This window comes from Argentina anserina, chromosome 1, assembly GCF_933775445.1.
Source record: "Argentina anserina chromosome 1, drPotAnse1.1, whole genome shotgun sequence".
Classification (NCBI taxonomy): Eukaryota; Viridiplantae; Streptophyta; class Magnoliopsida; order Rosales; family Rosaceae; genus Argentina; species Argentina anserina.
Window position 1 is genome coordinate 3,991,105 of NC_065872.1, and position 18,735 is coordinate 4,009,839.

The following is an 18,735-nucleotide window of genomic DNA, read 5'->3' on the forward strand; positions in this document are numbered from 1 at the left end:
CAAGATCGAACTTCACATAATAAGGAACAGCTAGCAATCTAGCACAGTATTTTTTTTTTTCACAAAACTACTTCTGAGTTCTGACTGATCTAATTATCCAACTATGTTTTTTTTTGGTACAAATTATCCAACTATGCTTTACATTCTTGAGAAAGATTATATACGCTGGCATGCTTCATGGTATATATAGCTAGTGATGTTCCACTGTTGGCTGTTTAAAGGAAAAGGTATGTATATAATTGTTACATGTATGTGGATTGTGGGGGTAGTAGAAGTTGGACCTCACTAGCTATGTGTCTTTGATTGGCACTAAGCTTGAAGATGGAGGACATTCATGTCCCATTGCATATTTCATTCATATAATTGCTGCAGCCTCTATGTACTTTCAGATTTGTAAAGCCTCTCAGTCTCCCACTATAAATATAAAACAAATTGTTGGGCATATTTAAACAGTACTTGCAGGTACTACAGTGAGTATGTGATATCCAAAATAATCAGCTGGGTTTTCATCAAAGCTTACAAACAAGAAGCACTATAAAAGAAGAGTGGGGGAAAAGTTGATAGCTTTTTTAATCCACACAAGGTGTTTGAGAAAATGCATGAATGGGGAGTTGTTGTACAAAACTACAAACTACAAAGAGGTTCTTACTGTTAGAGAATGGACCTCTCCCCTAATCAGTCCCTCCCTCCTAATCCACCTCTGAAGCTAGTTCTCTACCATTGCCCAAATCATCGGAGAATTACAAAACAATAGCTTGTGGGTGGGGCAACTTGAAATCCCCTCAATGCTATTAAAAAAAATCCATCAAAGATTTGAATGAAAACTCCATTGTGCCTAACATATAAGTACATGTGAGCTGCCTCACTAGCTAGTGTTTGGGTGATAACCAATTACCAATGGCAATGGATAATATATATGGATATAACATATTCACAGGCTCTAATCCATCTTCCATATTTGGAGAGTTAAAAAGGGATATATCGAAAAACGTAGTTTTATTGCTGCATCTCCTTCGTAACCTATTGGATCCACATTCAATAACCTACTGATGAAACACTATATTTTGGCAGTTTAGTTATTTTTTTATAGTCATATATATTGGTGCGGACTCTAAAGGTAGAATTTCATTAATGATATCAATTACATCGTATTATTGAATTGGATTTTTTTTCGCCTACGCAATTCTCACAAGTCAATTTTATGAAAGATGCCTGCCTGGTCATCTATAGAGAAAAACCCCTAGCTATTGTATTTTTGGTTTTGTTCTACTTTACAATTCTTTCTTTGATAATGAGTTTCGAAGTCTCTTATGAGTAAAAACTTGTATTGGCAATGGATATGGATAATGTTGTTCAGCTGTTAATTGATCATTATATGTGATATCTATCTTTAGCCATCTCACTTACCTACGAATAAAATTGTAACAGCATGAAAACTTGCACTATCCTCTTAAAGAAAACGATATGACGGAACGTTGTTGGTGATCGATACTTACGAGTGTTTTCAAAATGATGACAAAGGATTTTATAAAAAATAAATGCTGATCAAGGATTGCAAATAATGGTCACGCATGAACTCATCATTGTCTCCTTGAGCATAATTGGAACTCCCACTACTCCTCATCATGTCTTTAACAAGAGATAAGAATAGGAAATAGTTGGACCCTAGCTAAAGCATACATTTATAGAATCATCCTCACCTCATGGATTCATCACAATCTCCATCGATCAAATCTTGAAAGAAATATGTTTCGTGTACAAATGACGAGCGAAAGAGTGCATTAGATCATAAGTTGGTACGTATATTCGAAATTTGTAAGTGCACTAGTCTAGTTACTTTTAACTGTTCAAGAAGTCTAATATCCAACTTAAGACTAAAGGGCAACAAGCGAAGAAATCTAAATTTTTATAAACTCTTATAACATGTCATATGTTGTCAATATAAAAACAGTGAAACAGATAGTATGCACCTTCGAGCACATGCACCAACAATTTAAATAATACTTCTATCCAATCCAAACTGTACAGGTTTCCCACAGTTCACAATGTATAACGGTGATACTAACGGTCGTTAAGAGACTAACATGGTAAAAACACATGACCCGTCTTTTTTCTGGAATGAAGTGGAGGAGCAATCTAAGTATGAAAATAGATTCACAGATTCACCGCTATTCCTATTAACTTCCATTGACGTCGGAAAAGGTCGGGCCCTCTGACCTAAATGGATTAATTTCGAGCTGAAGATCAAAATGGAGCAAATAGAAGAAAGAACACAATAATTTGAGCTTTAAAATGAAGGTCGGATTGGTCAAAAGGTCTCTCAGTGGTGGTGGGAATGTTTTTGACCTGAATTCAGGGATGGTGGTGGGAATGGTTTTGATCTGAATTTAGGGGTGGGTTTAATCTCTAAGAGCAAATCATGGTAATATTTATTGAGGAAGGTCGACCCAATTTCAAATCATGAAAACACATATTTTGAGGAAGGTCGAAGAAGAACGGAAAATCTGGGGTTTTTTGGGTTATGATGATGACAATGCTATTAAAGTAGGATTTGAATGCGGCCAAAGAACACAAAAGTAAAAAAAAATTACAAAAGAACTGAACTTGAATTTTACTGTTAATTTGACTAACGTCTGAATCATTAACACTAACTGTCAAGTTATCATATGTTTATAGTGTCCACACACTGCCGAAGCACTGAATCCACTCCAACAGTTCGATCTCTTCATTCCACACATAAAAATAGGGGTGGATTGGTAGGTATACTAACCTTATTTTTCCATTACCATGTACCAACAAACATATAATTGGTATGAAAAATCTACCATTTAAACCAATCAATAACGTTGGTATACCAACTAATTGGTACGGTTGGTATTCGGTTGGTACAGTTGGTAATTAGCTTCTACCAGTATGTTTATGATCCAAAAATTTAAAGGTCAAATCCAAATAAGTAATAGCAAATAACAACACAAATACAAAGTTTTAAACAACTTCAACCAAATTATCTAGTACAGAGTCATAAATTAAATATGTCAAAATCTGAAAATTATAAATTTAACAAAAATCTACGGTTGAGATTTATTTTTCACTAATCTACGGCTGAAATATTTATGGATATATATAGTTTTTAAGAATATATATTTTGTTTAACATGAGTTGTTGTAATTACAATGATAGCCTAGTGGTTAGGGCTGGACTCGGTGCCAACGGTTCGGTTTATGAGCACTAACCGAAAACCGACACCGAATTTTCGGTTTCATGTTTTTCAAAACCGAAATCGAAAAATATACATAGAAACCGCGGTTTCGGTTAACCTATAATTCGGTTCGGTTTCGGTTTTGTTTCGGTTACAAAACCTAATATCCTTATTAACATTTCATACTTGATTAGTGAAAATAAAAAGATTAAAAGTGAAGGAGTAAGCTACAAGTTCAATACTTTAATTAAGTTATATTCACCAAATATCAAAAACTCAAATATTAAGTAAATAAAAATAGTGTTTTGCTAAAACACAACAAGTTAACCAAAATAAACATTAAACCCCATGAGTTTCATCACCGGATGTTCATACTTGTTTTAACATGAGTGCTAGTTGACAAAACCCAAAAACATTATATTAGATCTCTGCATGCATAATTGTACACATACAAAAATTAAAATCATATATTACCTTGTACAAAATCACATATCTATACATGTATATATTTATTACCAAATTTATGTTTTACATAAGCACCCAATCGATTACATATGTTCATCAAATACAAGTTATAACCTTAAATGTCAATTCTCGGTTCGGTTCGGTTTTCACCGGTTTTTTGAAAGCATGAAACCGATAACCGGCACCAATTACTCGGTTCGGTTTGGTTTCTGACACCGACGCGGTGATTCCGTTCGGTTTCGGTTTCTCGGTTTCGGTGCGATTCGGTTATGGCCGGTTTCGGTTTTTTCGGTGTCAAAAAGTCCAGCCTTACTAGTGGTAGTTGGTTTTAACTTGTATGGAATAAGACCAAGTTCGACTCACCATGGATGCATATATTAGAGTTTTTTTCATAAAACTTTTATTTCGGTTGGTATGGCATACCATGGTACACGAAAAAATTTGTACCACCTACCAACTATCTTTTGAAGTATGGTACGGTATACTGTACCGTGTACCATGTACTAATTTGGTGGTATACCAATATATTTGGTACAGTTAGTATATAAATTGGTTGGAATGAAATTGTGTACCATTGCCACCCCTACATAAAAATACATATTACTAACAGGCAGTTGACATATTACAATCAAGAACGAAATTTCCGAACTCTAATGCCTAACCTTACCGAGCAAGAAGATAGTCTTACCTTGTCCTACAACTTCGAGGATCGATCACAAGGGCCTTGAAAGCTGAATTAAACTAAGCCACATGTCCCTCCACATGTCCATCTTAATTATTTCAAGCAATCAAGCTTCAAGTTTCTTTGGTTGAAAGTACCTAAGTTATAACTTAAGGTTGTATCATTATGGTTTCTTTAAAATCCCAAAAAAAATGGATCCCATAATTTAAAATCGGTGATAAAATAAAAGGAGGGTTAGCTGATTAATTAAACAGAAAAAAATCAAAGAGTGAGATTGAAATTAGGAAAAGAAAATAGAAAAGGGAGAGTGTGGAGGCGTGCGGGATTGAACTGGCTGGATTGGCGGCACTATATGCGGATTCGTGAGGTGGGCCACAGATGATCATCGCACTCGCATGTGCTCACCAGCCCACTTTCACATCATCTGCAAACATCACGCGCTCGTCAAATCATTGGACCTTTGTTTCTCTCCCCTTCGTGTTCCCATACTCGTAGGAGTATTGAGTGCAGTTTAGTTCATTTAACTTTACCGATTTGAACCGAACATGATAAAATTAAACTCAATACTAATTAAATAACACGAGTGACTTGAGTCTACTGTGAATCTAGGTGATAATATTAACCAATTTATTAGATTTAATATTTTACCATGTTGTTTTCTTTTAGTATTGGTGTTAGTGACTAATTAAATACTTAATAAGATTGATTTATAAAAATCGGTCCATTTGCACCTTTGGTATTTTAAATAATTTTTTTATATTATTTCACATCGATTAGGTCTTCATAGATTGTATAATAGGATAATCTATAAGTTTCACTTGAAGCTGAAGGGAATTTTCACCAAAATTTGAGTAAAATTATACAGGTTTGTATATGTTAATCTTCTCGAGTTGTCATTCGATTCTCATATCGATCTTAAACCTTATTCCTACTATTACTCTTGTCGTTGTGAGTCCTCCCGTCCCCCTACTTCTTTCCGACTTCTTTAGAACCCCGGGGCCTCGCACTCTTTACAACACATTTCATGACATCTCAATACACCTATTTTAGGGAAAGGGGAATTATGGACAAATTAGAAGAAAGAAGCGCAAATGAATCGAATTAGACATGCATACAGATAAATTAGCTCAATCCATGTTTAATCCGAGTTATGTCCCTGTTTGTTTCACGAATTTTGACATTGTTATAGCTTAGTTATAAACAAAAAAGACGATCGATGACGAAGAAGAATAATGCATGGCTCGAAAATCAATTGTGTGCTCGTACTGATGTATTTGGTGTCCAGTGTAATTTTGGCGGTATGAATAATTGGAGTACAACATATATTTGTGTAGAGTTATCGAGGCCATTTAATCATAACAATTATTTAGTTCCTTAGATCACCAAATAACAATGATCTTCTCAATATAACAATATGTGATTGATTCATAGATCTAAAATTTTCAAGAAATCTATCACTACCGATATGTGATTGATTCAATTATATATCATCGATTACGTTCTACGTACATATCAAAATGAAGTGATAGATATCCACCCCATACCCAATCTATCGTCAAAACTTGTATCATCGCTAGTTATGCGTCCAATGACACATTTCATTATATTCATGTCCTTAGGTGATGAGTTCAATCATAAACTTTTTACAAGCGCATACGAAATGCATGGTATGCGCACTGCAAATTCAAAGGAAGACAAACCTTCACCATCAAGCTGTTTAGGATTGTGAAGACGGACACACAACTTTAGCCGTGCTCGGATGCCGTGGACACGTACTCAAACGACGCGTCTCCAGCTGTGTATCGTCTTCTTGTTCGTTCAAGACAAACCCCAGAGCTTGCAGGTCAAGCATTACACAAAGTATAGCAGCAAAATTACATTTCCTTCATTCACCAAATGTCAAAATACATAAGCGCGTTTATACCATATATGTCGCCACAAGAAAACACAGAGGGTAAGATATATGGCAAGCCCGTGAAGGCATGTAAATAATTGCATTTTCATTCTAGTGAATTGATAATTGGTCATGGCTCATGGAGGTTTCTGTAATAGGTACACGAAAAGGAAAGGTATCCAAAAATCCAAATGCACGGTCTTTTCATCATCGTCTTCTTCTTGTTTCTAACCTGCTAGAATAATGAGGGTAAAAGACTGCTCTTTCTCGCTTCATGAAGCTAGTAGATGCATGTCAATGGTGTTTATTTGCTTATTAAAGAAGTCGGTGCATGCATGTGGGTTTTGTTATAATTCAACATCAACTAACCATTACAAAATTCTAATCAAGAAGGGATGTGACTCTTAACAGATTCCATTTACTGTATATTTACTTCGTATACATAAAAAACCAAGCTCAACGAATCGGTATTCTTTCCAACAAAAGTTATAATTTCACTCGTTACATAATATATGATCGACGAATGTTTACCTCATACTGAGAATTTCCATGATCGTTCACGTATCAAATGATGCAGAACTAGAAACCATTTCTATATACAGATCGATCAAATTACATCTGCATTCACTCAAAAGCGACCGGAGATGGTGTAAAAGAGAAGGTGATAGGAGATCTACGATGCAGAGAAAAGAAGATGAGGAATTGTTATACGCTGGGAGCATGACGAAGATGGTGGCATGGCATTGGACTGTAATAAGAAGAAAATAAAGGTCGAATTTACTAGCCCGACTTGCTTATAAACCCGACATGAGTCTCTCTCATCTTCCACCTTTTCCTTCTTATATCCTCTCTGACAGTCGCTGCGACTGGACTGTCCCTCTTTCTTCTTCTTCTTCTCCTCCCTGCCATTAATTCCAGTACCAACCAAATCTATCTCCGAACTTTGCTTAAACCTTAAATCCTATGCCTATGGCCTCCTCCGAGGCCAAGTTCTTGTTCGTAGCTTTAACTGTTCTTCTACCATGTCTATCTGTAACCGCCAAACAGACCTACATAGTTCAAATGAAGCACCACTCAAAACCCTCCTCGTTTGCAACCCACACTGATTGGTACTCCGCCCACCTCCAAGCTCTGTCCCCTGACTCTGACTCTGACTCCGATTCCGGTTCTGGCTCCCTCCTCTACACATACGACGCCGCCTACCACGGCTTCGCTGCTTCTTTAGATCCCGACCAGGCCGAGACGCTGCGGCAGTCGGATTCTGTAGTGGGTGTATACGAGGATACTATATACAACCTCCACACCACTAGAACGCCCGAGTTTTTGGGTCTGGAAACCGCTAATGGATTCTGGGCCGGACACTTGCTCCACGACCTGAGCACTGCCTCCAATGACGTCATTGTCGGGGTTCTGGACACCGGAGTCTGGCCGGAGAGTAGGAGCTTCAACGATGTGGGCATGCCAGAGATCCCGTCTAGGTGGCGCGGACAGTGTGAGTCCGGCATCGATTTCAGCCCTTCCCTCTGTAACAAGAAGCTGATCGGAGCCCGGAGCTTCTCCAAAGGCTACCGCATGGCCTCCGGCGGTAGTTACATGAAGAAACCCAAAGAGGCAGAGTCACCGAGAGACCAGGACGGGCATGGGACCCACACTTCCAGCACCGCCGCGGGTTCGCTGGTGGCGAATGCTAGTTTGCTGGGCTACGCGAGCGGCACGGCGCGTGGGATGGCGCCTCACGCGCGGGTGGCGACCTACAAGGTGTGCTGGACCACGGGCTGCTTCGGGTCTGATATCCTCGCGGGTATGGATCGGGCCATCCTCGACGGAGTCGATGTGATGTCGCTGTCTCTGGGCGGTGGGTCCGCCCCTTATTTTAGGGACACAATTGCAATTGGAGGTTTCACGGCCATGGAGAGGGGCATTTTCGTCTCCTGCTCTGCCGGAAATAGCGGGCCGAGTAGGGCCTCATTGGCCAACACAGCTCCGTGGATCATGACGGTTGGAGCCGGGACCTTGGACCGGGACTTCCCGGCTTACGCTTTGCTCGGGAACCAAAACCGGTTCACCGGAGTGTCACTATACAGTGGGGCCGGAATGGGATCGAGGCCAGTTGGGTTGGTTTACAACAATGGAAGTAACACTTCCAGCAATCTGTGCTTGCCCGGTTCGCTCCAACCGGAAACCGTACGGGGGAAAGTGGTGGTGTGCGACAGGGGAGTTAACGCACGTGTGGAGAAGGGTGGAGTTGTACGCGCCGCCGGTGGGGTTGGGATGATACTAGCCAACACCGCCGCCAGCGGCGAGGAAATGGTGGCGGACAGTCACTTGTTGCCGGCGGTTGCGGTCGGGAGGAAAGTCGGTGACATGATAAGGGAGTATGCGCAGTCAGATCCGAACCCTACGGCGGTGATTAGCTTTGGTGGTACGGTGCTGAATGTAAGGCCGTCGCCGGTGGTGGCGGCATTTAGCTCTCGTGGGCCTAACTTGGTGACTCCGCAGATCTTGAAGCCCGATGTGATTGGTCCAGGAGTTAACATCTTGGCTGCATGGTCAGAGGCTATTGGGCCCACTGGGCTTGAGGAGGACACTAGGAAGAGTCAGTTCAACATCATGTCAGGTATGCAAGTCATTTGCCAACGGCTACATTTGTTAAACATTCATGTGTTAAGTTTGCCCATTTCTATGAAAGTGATCGGAAATTCTATCATACATTGGTGTACGACATGTTTCGAGCTTAGTTCTAACAATGTCGACCCTGAATATATGTCACATATCTCATAATAGGGTTAAGTACAAAATGTTTACAATAACTATTGATTGGTCTACTCTAGCTATTGTTGCTAACTTGCTAGGTGGTGTATACAGTATACAAACTTACGAGCTCAGATCCAACAATATATAGGGTTCTTAACTTCTCATGTTATGTAATGTAGAGTGGAAGATCTCCGAAGAAAAAATATACCGTGTGAATGCATATATTTTGTTAAAGTACAAAATGTTCACAATATCTAAGATTTCAGTATGGAGAATTTGACGGATTTGGAAAATTGTTATTTGGTAGGTACATCTATGTCATGCCCACACATTAGTGGACTTGCAGCATTGCTCAAAGCTGCTCATCCCAATTGGAGCCCAAGTGCAATTAAATCCGCACTCATGACTACAGCCTATACACATGACAACACCAAGGCTCCTCTCAGTGACGCTGCCGGAGGCCAATTTTCAAATCCGTGGGCACACGGTTCCGGCCATGTTGACCCCTCAAAAGCCGTCTCGCCAGGTCTTGTATACGACATTTCGAGTGATGACTATGTTTCATTTTTGTGCTCGTTGGGCTACACCATCCAACAGGTTCAAGCCGTTGCAAAGAGAAACGTTACATGCGCAAGAAAGTACTCTGATCCTGGACAACTCAACTACCCGTCATTCTCAGTTGTGTTTGGGAACAAGAGGATTGTGAGATACACTCGAGAGTTGACAAATGTAGGGACTGCACGTTCTTTATACAAGGTTATTGTGAGCGGACCACCCGGAGTGAAGACTATTGTGAAGCCCTCAAGCCTTTTCTTTGCAACTGTTGGGGAGAAGAAGAAGTACACGGTCACCTTTGTGTCTGCCAAGAGCGGCAGTAGATCATCGAGGTCAGAATTTGGTTCAATTGTGTGGGCAAACACCCTACACGTGGTTAAGAGCCCAGTTGCTTTTGCATGGACGCTGTTGTGAAGTTAAGATGTTCTTGTTCTTGTGTTTTTCTCGAGCATGTTTGGCCAACAGAAATAACAGAAATTTGGTGAGTATCAAAGGAAGTTGAGAGAGTTTCTGTTCTTATGGCATTGCCCAAGGTGGAGCTATTCACAGGGTTAGGAAGAGCTTGTCTTGAAAGAACTGCAATGCCTTGGGCCAGAAAACTAATGTAATAGAATGTCGCAGCTGTGTTAATTGCATAGTGGAGATTACTTACATATAATATAGTTTCATTTTGCTTCTACAATTTCTTAATACCAATTAGCTTTGACAGAGAAAGTGTATGGCGTGTTAAGAACTTAATGCCTTGAATGGCATGTTAAGTTTTTTTTCAGAGTGACTTGGGTACTTGAGGATTGGTAATTGTAGATGATAATGAAAAAGGTAATCAGAAAACAAACAATTAAGAGGCCAATACTATAAAATTTATTTCATAAACTCACAATTTTATGGAACCCTGAATATTTGCGGCATATCTAGACTAGTTAATATGGAAAGCCATTACACAGCCTCCCATGATATATCATGAATACTACAAACAGATACTGCAGGGATTGCAGCAGGTTATTTTACAACAGCAACAAGGCCGTAACTTTGGACATTTAGGACAAGAGCATTTCCATTTGAAACAATTCAAACAAGAGCAATCGGGACATGAACACGAACACGAACACGATGGTAAACTGTAGCAATTTTTATTGCACAAACATGAATTACTTTTGCAGCAGTCGGATTTGGGACATGAGCAGCAACATCGCCACTTTGGTAGTGACGGGCAACTGAAACATGATTTACAGCTACATGGACCACAGCATAAGCCACTGCATGAACCGCAGCATGAACTACTGCAACACGAATTGCTGCATGAGCCACTGCATGAACCGCAACAGGAGCAGCGTGGCATTTCTAGGTGAAGAGGGCACCCATCACAACAGAAGCAACAGCAAATCGATGACAAGCTAAAGCAGGGCATTCCACTGTACCACGAAAAATCTTATGTCATTTACGAAGTTTAGGCGTTATATGTCTAATGATTGATACTGTTATACATAGGAGGGAAAAGAAAAGGCCAAACATTTACTAGCTTTACTGCTACTTCCAACAATAATAGTAAGTTTCTAGGCATCATCAAAATCATGCTTCCTTAACAAATGACCAAATACCACAGCATATGGATAAGCAATAACTTGCTGTATTATAAAAACAATTGACTAAGGATGAGACTGGGTTCATCTCACATTTCAACATATCAAACTTCACATGCACAAGCTATGTTCTCAGTTCAAAAGTGCTAACAGTTTCTTCATTTGAAATGACTTTATCGTAATAGTAGAGCAGCATTTATCTCGAAAGGTGATAAACAAAAAAATGAAGAGTAAAGAAAAGGTAGTACCAGAGCCATTTCCAAAACCGACACGATCGTCGTTTCTTTCGATTTCTGCTTAATAGATAAATACACAATAATGATCAGAATGCACATACTGCATCACTGGAGATTATGACAAAATCAGCAATCCAATTTTGGTAGTATTCTTACGTAGGTATTAACGGATCTGGATTAGCTGTCACAAAATCAGCAATCCTGCAAAATAGTCATATTCAATTTATTATGACAAACTATACAAAAAGTATCACCGCAGTTTTCTTACATGGCTAGAATAGATAAATTTGAAAGTTATTAGGTTACAGTTCCATTTACTAATTTTTTTTTAAAATTAGGTGCCTTTTATAAGGTAATTGACAAACTAACATACTCTTTGCAGCATCTGGAAGCAGGTTGTAGGCGTTCAATAGATTTTAGTTCCTCCTGCACACAGAAAAAAAAATTAGCTTGTTACTCTTTGACAGTTACTAACAGGAGAAATCAAGAAAACACAATAATAGACCTAGTGAAGGTCTTGAGTTGCAAAGTTGATTAAGAAGCGTTTTCAGTGAATATAATCGCATCATAATACCTATTTTGTTCAATCCAAACATAGGTTTGTTAGTTTGTTACGTTATAGTACGATTGATTAATGCAGCAGAAAAAAGCTACCACCTTACAATCTGGATATAGAAGGTTTAAGAAGAGAGATTGAGATGCATACAAGTAAACTTTTGGCAAGTAGCCTACATAGAATTCTCCTCATTTTATTCGCTGATTTGGAACCTATAATTTGGCACAAGTATTCCACTATACCAAAAAGGGGGACTGTAGCAACTAATTTTAGACTAAATGAACACAAAGCTCATTCTGATGTATTGGTCAACAAAATATTTTCACATTTATTTGACCTAGTTTAGCCAAATGGAGGTAACATTATCAATGAAGTCAATGAGATCCAGACAAACACGTTGGGTGTCCAATTGACTGGAGAACAGATACCACCCATGATGAAACCAGTAAACAATCATGCAGTTGGCCTACATGCATATAATTCAATATCATCAAATTAAAACCAGCACAACCAGCAATAATTCAGAGAGCTCACTCTCCTTTTGGTTTGCTGCAAAAGGATTTAGTGTATGTTGCTAAACAAAGTTAACTCTAGCCGAAACCGGAAAGAACCATTCCCCGGATCAAACTCTGAGATTACTATCGAAAAGGGTCTGAATCTTTCGAGTTTATAAGTCATACAAAGCAATCAGGACTGATCCCCTACACCCTTTGAACTCAACTCCATTCTGAACTTTAAACTGACTGCTAAGCCAGCAGAGTGTCTAGCTTTAAGAACACTTCCTTAATTACATTTTACATAGATATGGAAGTCCTACCTTTTCAGTTTGACATAATTAAGCTAATGAACTCAAAAGGCTGAATCTTTTGTGTTCCAATTAAAGAAACAGAAAGCCTTTTTAAGCCAAGAACCGTTTTTTTTTAATTTTGGACTGGACATGTCATGTGCTTGTTTAATTTGTTTTGCTTGGTAGAGACTCTTGGAAAGTGACTACTCATTCCTCTTTGTTTTCACGTACGTACAATTCATGCTAAGTTGAAGACTTGAAATAGAGACAAACCAGAAATCTTTGAAATCTCACAATTACCAATCTTAACCCAAAACATAATCAGGCTCCTAACCTCAAAATTTCCCAACACAAAGTTCATAACAGATTTAAAAACAGACTTAGCAGCCAGAAACTAAATCTTATTCGACTTCACAGACAAAACAGATAGTTAAGAAATCTGAAACCCGGTACCTCAAGAAAGCCAATTTCTCTCTCAAGCATCTGAACCCTGGCGGTTTCTCTGCGCTTGCCATACAAATCTGGGTACTGCGGTGGCGACTTTGGAGTTGGCGGCGGCAGAGATGGCACAACCGGAGCAGAGCAACCAGACTGAGCTGCCATTTTGGGGGTGAAGTGAAGACAAAAAACTCAGGCCAACACTTTATATATAGCCCAAAAGGACCAAAAATCCAACTCCTGAACCACCCAAAGCTCAGTTCACAAAAGAAGCAATGAAGGGTGGAAAAAAGGGATCAGAGAGAAACTGAGTAATGAGGGCTACTGCTACAGTCGAAAACAGAGCAGCAGAAGAAGCAGAGGAGGGCAGAGAGAGAAGTAAATGGCAAGTGTGAGAGAAGAATAAGTAAGAAGCGGCAAATGATGGTAGGTGTGTGAAGTGCCTTTGCTATACAAAACGCCCTGTGGTAGAGGTAGTAATTACAATCACTGACATGGATAATTGCGACCCCCAGAACCAGAACCCACAAGGAAAACCAAAGTTTTATATAAGAAGAAAAAAAGATTGTACAGTTTTGCATAGATATATAACACACTGGGGTTTTCCAGAACGAAGGGTTTAATGGGGAGAGGCTCAAACTTTAAACGGTAAACAATGAGATAATGAGGCTGAAAAGAGCGTCATAATTGAGGCAACAAAAGCAAAGCTAGTGACTTTTGTGTTGTGCATGGTTAGTAACAGTAGCAGTAGCAGTAGTAGTAGTAATTGTTAGATGAGAACTCCAATGAGATTAACAATGGTGGAGGAGGAGTAAAGACGGCTGTGAAAAAAGCCTGCAACTCTCACTAGTGTCGTGTACGATCCTATTTTTAGGGCAAAGCCGAGAAATTTGATCGAGGGTTTGGAGTTTTTAACCATTATAGAAAGGAACCTAGTGTGAGTAAGTAATTATTTAGATTTTAAAATCTCTGCGTTCTCTAAAAACCTCTGATGGGTTTTGCAGAAATTGCAGAGGAAGAAGCGAAAAGCACGATGGTTAGTACCTCAGACTACACGTGACCGCTGCGTAGGAGAGAGAGAGAGAGAGAGAGAGAGAGAGAGAGAGATGTGTTTGGACAAATCAGCCCTGACTTTGAGAAGAACTACCACCATCATCAGGGTCAAATCAATCTCATCTGGGTAAAATTTTCAATTCCAGATTGCAGCTTGTCAAAATTGTGCAAGTAATTCCTTGGGGTTGTTTTTATTTTTACAGTCAGAAAGTTTCTCACTTTCTTATCTGGGCTTTGGTTTCTGAACATTCACTGCGAGTCGACAGTGATTTACAAGTGTGTTTATGTGTTAAATCCCCAGACAGGGGTTTAATCACATGATGCATATCCTGTTCTTTTACTCCCTTTGGGTACTTTCCAATGCAATTATTTCTTGCACCAAGATAGTTTACGTGATTTATATTCCAATGCCAAACCATGGTCTGGCTTCTGCATTGTCAGGTACGATCTGAGAAATTTAGGCTAGATTGTTACCATATGATCTGTATTTTGTAGCTAGAGCTTGAATTTTGGAGATATGGTGCTTGAATTTTTAAGCTACTCAGTTAATTTGGTCCGTAAATTCACATGCACTTGGCCCAATCAGTGACAGTTCCCTTCCCTATATATTAACAATAAATTCAAATTTCAAAATTTTCATTTTCATTTCTAGCTAGTAACCTTTGCTTATTGAATATCACTTTTTTTTTCAGGAGTGACATGGAATGTAGTCATGCAGATGTTGATTATATGCAAATTATTTATCCCAGGAACCATAATCAAATTTTAAGTTCTTTCAATCGAAGACAATTAGGAGTTCAAAAACGTACATATTCGAATACTCATGATTAGCGATCTTGTGATCAATATCACAATAATAAGATTTCATATATCATAGTTCGAACGTACAATATACATATTTTTTGCGATCAAGTTAATACGATCCCACATTTGATATATTGTAGCTTTCAAATGCTCACGTACAATCAATATATGTCCATACCTCAATTGGTCGTCACATTGTTGAAGAATAGATAAACAAATGTAAAAATGCGGTAAAAAAAATCATGTTCTGTAGCGTAGAGTCAAGAACATACGATCCTAAGATACTTGGACAAATACATTTTCTATATACAAATCCAAATAGCTAACCCTAGTTGATTAACAAATACTGAAGCTAATTACTTCCGTACGGCCATGGCTTCGAACCCCACGCGCGGTTGAAGTGCGTGTTACCAGATAGTCCGGAGGGGCCACAGTGTATGATTGATGGCGTTAATTCATGCCACGCGTGGGGGCCGGAGGGATTGTGGGTCCCACCTGGAAGCGACATTTCATTGTAAACAAGAAAAGAGAGGGTCTGCTCTTTCCCAAAGAGAGGTGACAACGGCAAAAGAGAGAGTGGTGACTGATAACGTGGGCCGGGCCCAGCTCGCGAAGCCCAAGGCCACTCATGCTAACGTGCGCCTGGGGCGTGTGATGTGGTCTGTTACACGGGACGACGCCGTCAGCCGTGTAATGATGGTTGTGCCATACTCGGCCGTGTACGGCGCCACACGTGTGAAGGCGCTCAGTGACCTTGTAATGGCAAACTGCCTTTGCAGGCTTTCCTGGTATTATAGCCCAGAAGGAGCTTCATATGTGAAGAATGGCAGAAATGATCAGACTAGTGGAAACACACCAAACAGAGAAAGGGCCTAAATATTTCTCGTTTTTAGTGCTCCAAGGCTACACATTAAATTTTCAGAAAATGGCGAATTGAGCAGAGGAAAAAAATGTGGCGTAGATTTGAGTCTCACGGCCGCATTTTGTCTGGCTGTAAATTAGAAGGACTCTCTAATGCTACGCCGTAAGTTGTGTCATCACGTTTGTTCTGATAAGTAGAGACTAGAGAGTGTATTTGGCCTATGCCGACGGCCGAGTTGCTGGTGCTTTCGGCAGGAGTCGAGGAATGGCTGCTAGGGAAGAGAGGCAGTATTCTTGGATTGTAATTAAGAGTTCCATTATTAGAACCCCCACTGGGGGGAAAGGGAAAGACTAAAGTAATTCTTGGTGTGCAAGAAATATGCACTTACTATTTGAATGGGTAATGGGGAGTAGGCAAAACAATCTTTCTAAGTTCTATCCATTGGGCTTGTGGTCTTGCAAATCATTAAAAGTAAATCTCTCAAGAGTGTTTTGCGCTGGTTTGCTTCGGTTTTTCGGAGGCTAGTGATGTAGAAGCTTCGTCTCATGAGTCATTCGGTTTTCCAAGCCACGTTCTTTGAGGAAACTTACGAAGTTCACACGAAGTTAGCAAATAGATAAAGACGATTATGTGTCATGATGATCTCTTGTGCTTCCCTAACTATACATACATGAACCTCTTAAGAAAAACTAAACATATATCATGAACATCAGAACATGTAGGCAATTATTCTAGCTCGATCAATATGTATGTCAGGAGTGCTTCTTGGTTTACTATTTTACTTCAATTGTTCATCCATATTAAACATGCTTGATGCTTCTTCAAATGTTATAAGGTGGCCAAACTAATACCCCACGAAGAAAATTTCATGAATTCGCAGCTAACTTATATTATTTTGGCGAGGTGAGAATCTATCTCGGCATACTTTCAATGATTAGGTGCATGAATCTTTGAACGGGGCAGTCAAATTCAACTCGCAGAAGATGCTTTACATCTTACCAGAATCAAGCACAATGTGCCTATATTGATGCCACCTTCAAAGAGTCAAAAATCATCAAACAATATTATTCTCTTATAAGACATTTGAGGGTTCCTTTTTGAATTCCTTAACTAGTTTCTCAAATCAAGAAACTTGGTATATCTCTTTGAAACCATTGAACCTTTCATTCCACGGCACCAGTCTGCTTTGGTTGGACCGACACTCATCCTCTTCAACAAGCAATTACCCTCGGTCTGTTGATGATTAAGCACGTTGAAGAAAATCACATTATATTCTTCCACATCCTGTACGTATTCGTATAAAACTACACCAGTCAAACCTTGCCAAACATTTCAATGTAGAAACTAGAAACCATTAAAGAAATTTTATTAGTTCTCTCGGTTTATCTCTCAGAATTTGCTTAAAATAGCAAGGTTCCTTGTGCTAAAGCATAAGAAAGCTGGAAATCGCTAAACTGATTCTTTAGCATAGTTGGGACTTGGGGGAGAGTTATAAAACAAAGAGATAAACATGGCAGCAAAAACCAACATGATGCCTGTAATCAGCAAGATGTATTGTTCTTCTGCACAGGGTGTGTTTGTAGTTCGGAGGAGACCCCATGCAGTGAATGGAGGTGGTTTTGTAGTCACAGATTGTAGTCAGAAGGTTGCTTTCAGGGTTGATGGATGTGGAATTCTGGGGAAAAAAGATGAGCTGATTCTGAGAGATGGCCATGGAGAAGCGTTGCTTCTCATTCGACGAAAGGTACGCTTACATATGATAGATAAGCACATAGTGTTCCCTGCTGCATATGAGCATATCATACAGGCTACTGTGCATATGCATACTTGGAACATTCTAGATCGATTTCAAGAAAATATCTCTTTCATTTTCAATCAGGGATCGATGGTTGAGGCGCTAAGCATTTACAGGAAATGGAAGGGGTATGCTTTAGACTATGAAGGATCACAGGAGTTGGTTTTCAGTTTAAAAGAGCCAAACTCATGTCTGGCAAGGACTCAAGCAATCAGAATCTCGACTAAGAGAACGAAAAACAAAGACTGGGACTTCGAGATAAAGGGTTATTTTCCTGATAAGGCTTGTAGCATTGTTGACTCTAAAGGAAACATAGTGTCGCAGGTAAACATTCTGTACTGCAATAGTCACGATCATAAGTTTCATCTTTTCTGTATCGCTACAAGCTGAAATGACACGGATTTCTTGCTATTTTATTGTGAGCACAGATAGGAGTGAAGGAGTTGGAGGAGCTAATGGGAAGTAGAGATCTGTATCATGTTGTGGTAACACCAGGCATAGATCAAGCTTTTGTATTCGGAGTCATTGCCGTTCTCGATTACATATATGGTGAATCCACCAGGTGCTAACTATCAGATTGCAAAGAGAAGCTTTCAGGTGACATCATAACACACATCTGACTATCTGAGCAGTTCAATTTTATGCATTTGGATTAGCTCATGCTCTTTTTTCTCTTGGTTTTCTTTTTTCACCTATTGTTTACCCCTACTAGTTGGGATGATCCCAACTGTTAGAAGCTTGGATCTTTGTAATTGTTTGATTTGTAATTAATTGTTCGATTTGTGATTGTTGTGCACCATCACTAATTTGCTTGAGTGAATGAGGCACCACGAAGGGTTGTCAAATTATGTTATCACATAGAGCAGTTCTAATGCAGATACTGGCGTTCATAAAAAAAAATCAATTAAAAATGCTCAGTTACTCAAACAAGGATCTTAGGAAGACTGAACTATCGCAAAATCAAACATATATCATATTGAAGTATTTGTTAGAACGGAAATATTTCATTGATTACAACTACATTTAGGCTGTCACATAATTTTTTGAAGTGCCCCTGTAGTAACTTGAAAGTTAA

The 18,735-nt window shown here is 39.3% G+C and overlaps 3 protein-coding genes across 4 annotated transcripts; 2 read left to right on the plus strand and 1 right to left on the minus strand.

Moving 5' to 3' along the window:
- The first annotated feature begins 7,064 nt into the window (after positions 1–7,064).
- Positions 7,065–10,211, plus strand: LOC126794451 (subtilisin-like protease SBT1.8). The gene is made up of 2 exons (XM_050521174.1): positions 7,065–8,857; positions 9,302–10,211. The coding sequence occupies exons 1-2, from the start codon at positions 7,204–7,206 to the stop codon at positions 9,961–9,963; spliced, it is 2,316 nt and encodes a 771-aa protein (XP_050377131.1). The 5' UTR covers positions 7,065–7,203; the 3' UTR covers positions 9,964–10,211.
- Positions 10,212–10,516: 305 nt separating this feature from the next.
- On the minus strand, positions 10,517–13,399 carry LOC126796946 (guanine nucleotide-binding protein subunit gamma 3). The gene is made up of 5 exons (XM_050523661.1): positions 13,162–13,399; positions 11,739–11,791; positions 11,522–11,566; positions 11,378–11,422; positions 10,517–10,961 (listed from the first exon to the last, which is right to left on the minus strand). The coding sequence occupies exons 1-5, from the start codon at positions 13,309–13,311 to the stop codon at positions 10,517–10,519; spliced, it is 738 nt and encodes a 245-aa protein (XP_050379618.1). The 5' UTR covers positions 13,312–13,399.
- A 3,680-nt stretch (positions 13,400–17,079) lies between these two features.
- Positions 17,080–18,462, plus strand: LOC126796273 (protein LURP-one-related 6). 2 transcript variants are annotated; one of them, XM_050523067.1, is made up of 3 exons: positions 17,080–17,609; positions 17,745–17,984; positions 18,089–18,462. In XM_050523067.1, the coding sequence occupies exons 1-3, from the start codon at positions 17,376–17,378 to the stop codon at positions 18,227–18,229; spliced, it is 615 nt and encodes a 204-aa protein (XP_050379024.1). In that variant the 5' UTR covers positions 17,080–17,375; the 3' UTR covers positions 18,230–18,462. The 2 variants fall into 2 exon arrangements, with proteins under 2 accessions (XP_050379024.1, XP_050379015.1); XM_050523058.1 differs by having other exon boundaries at positions 17,080–17,984.
- Positions 18,463–18,735: the final 273 nt, after the last annotated feature.

Excerpts from the sequence above, each read along its gene's own strand:
- LOC126794451 (XM_050521174.1), top strand. The coding sequence starts at position 7,204 with ATGCCTATGGCCTCCTCCGAGGCCAAGTTCTTGTTCGTAGCTTTAACT. Across the intron at positions 8,858-9,301 it reads TCAGTTCAACATCATGTCAG|GTACATCTATGTCATGCCCA; the intron begins GTATGCAAGTCA and ends GTTATTTGGTAG.
- LOC126796946 (XM_050523661.1), bottom strand. The coding sequence starts at position 13,311 with ATGGCAGCTCAGTCTGGTTGCTCTGCTCCGGTTGTGCCATCTCTGCCG. Across the intron at positions 11,792-13,161 it reads GAGAAATTGGCTTTCTTGAG|GAGGAACTAAAATCTATTGA; the intron begins GTACCGGGTTTC and ends TTCTGTGTGCAG. Across the intron at positions 10,962-11,377 it reads CGGTTTTGGAAATGGCTCTG|TGGAATGCCCTGCTTTAGCT; the intron begins GTACTACCTTTT and ends TTCGTGGTACAG.
- LOC126796273 (XM_050523058.1), top strand. The coding sequence starts at position 17,376 with ATGGCAGCAAAAACCAACATGATGCCTGTAATCAGCAAGATGTATTGT. Across the intron at positions 17,985-18,088 it reads AAGGAAACATAGTGTCGCAG|ATAGGAGTGAAGGAGTTGGA; the intron begins GTAAACATTCTG and ends TTGTGAGCACAG.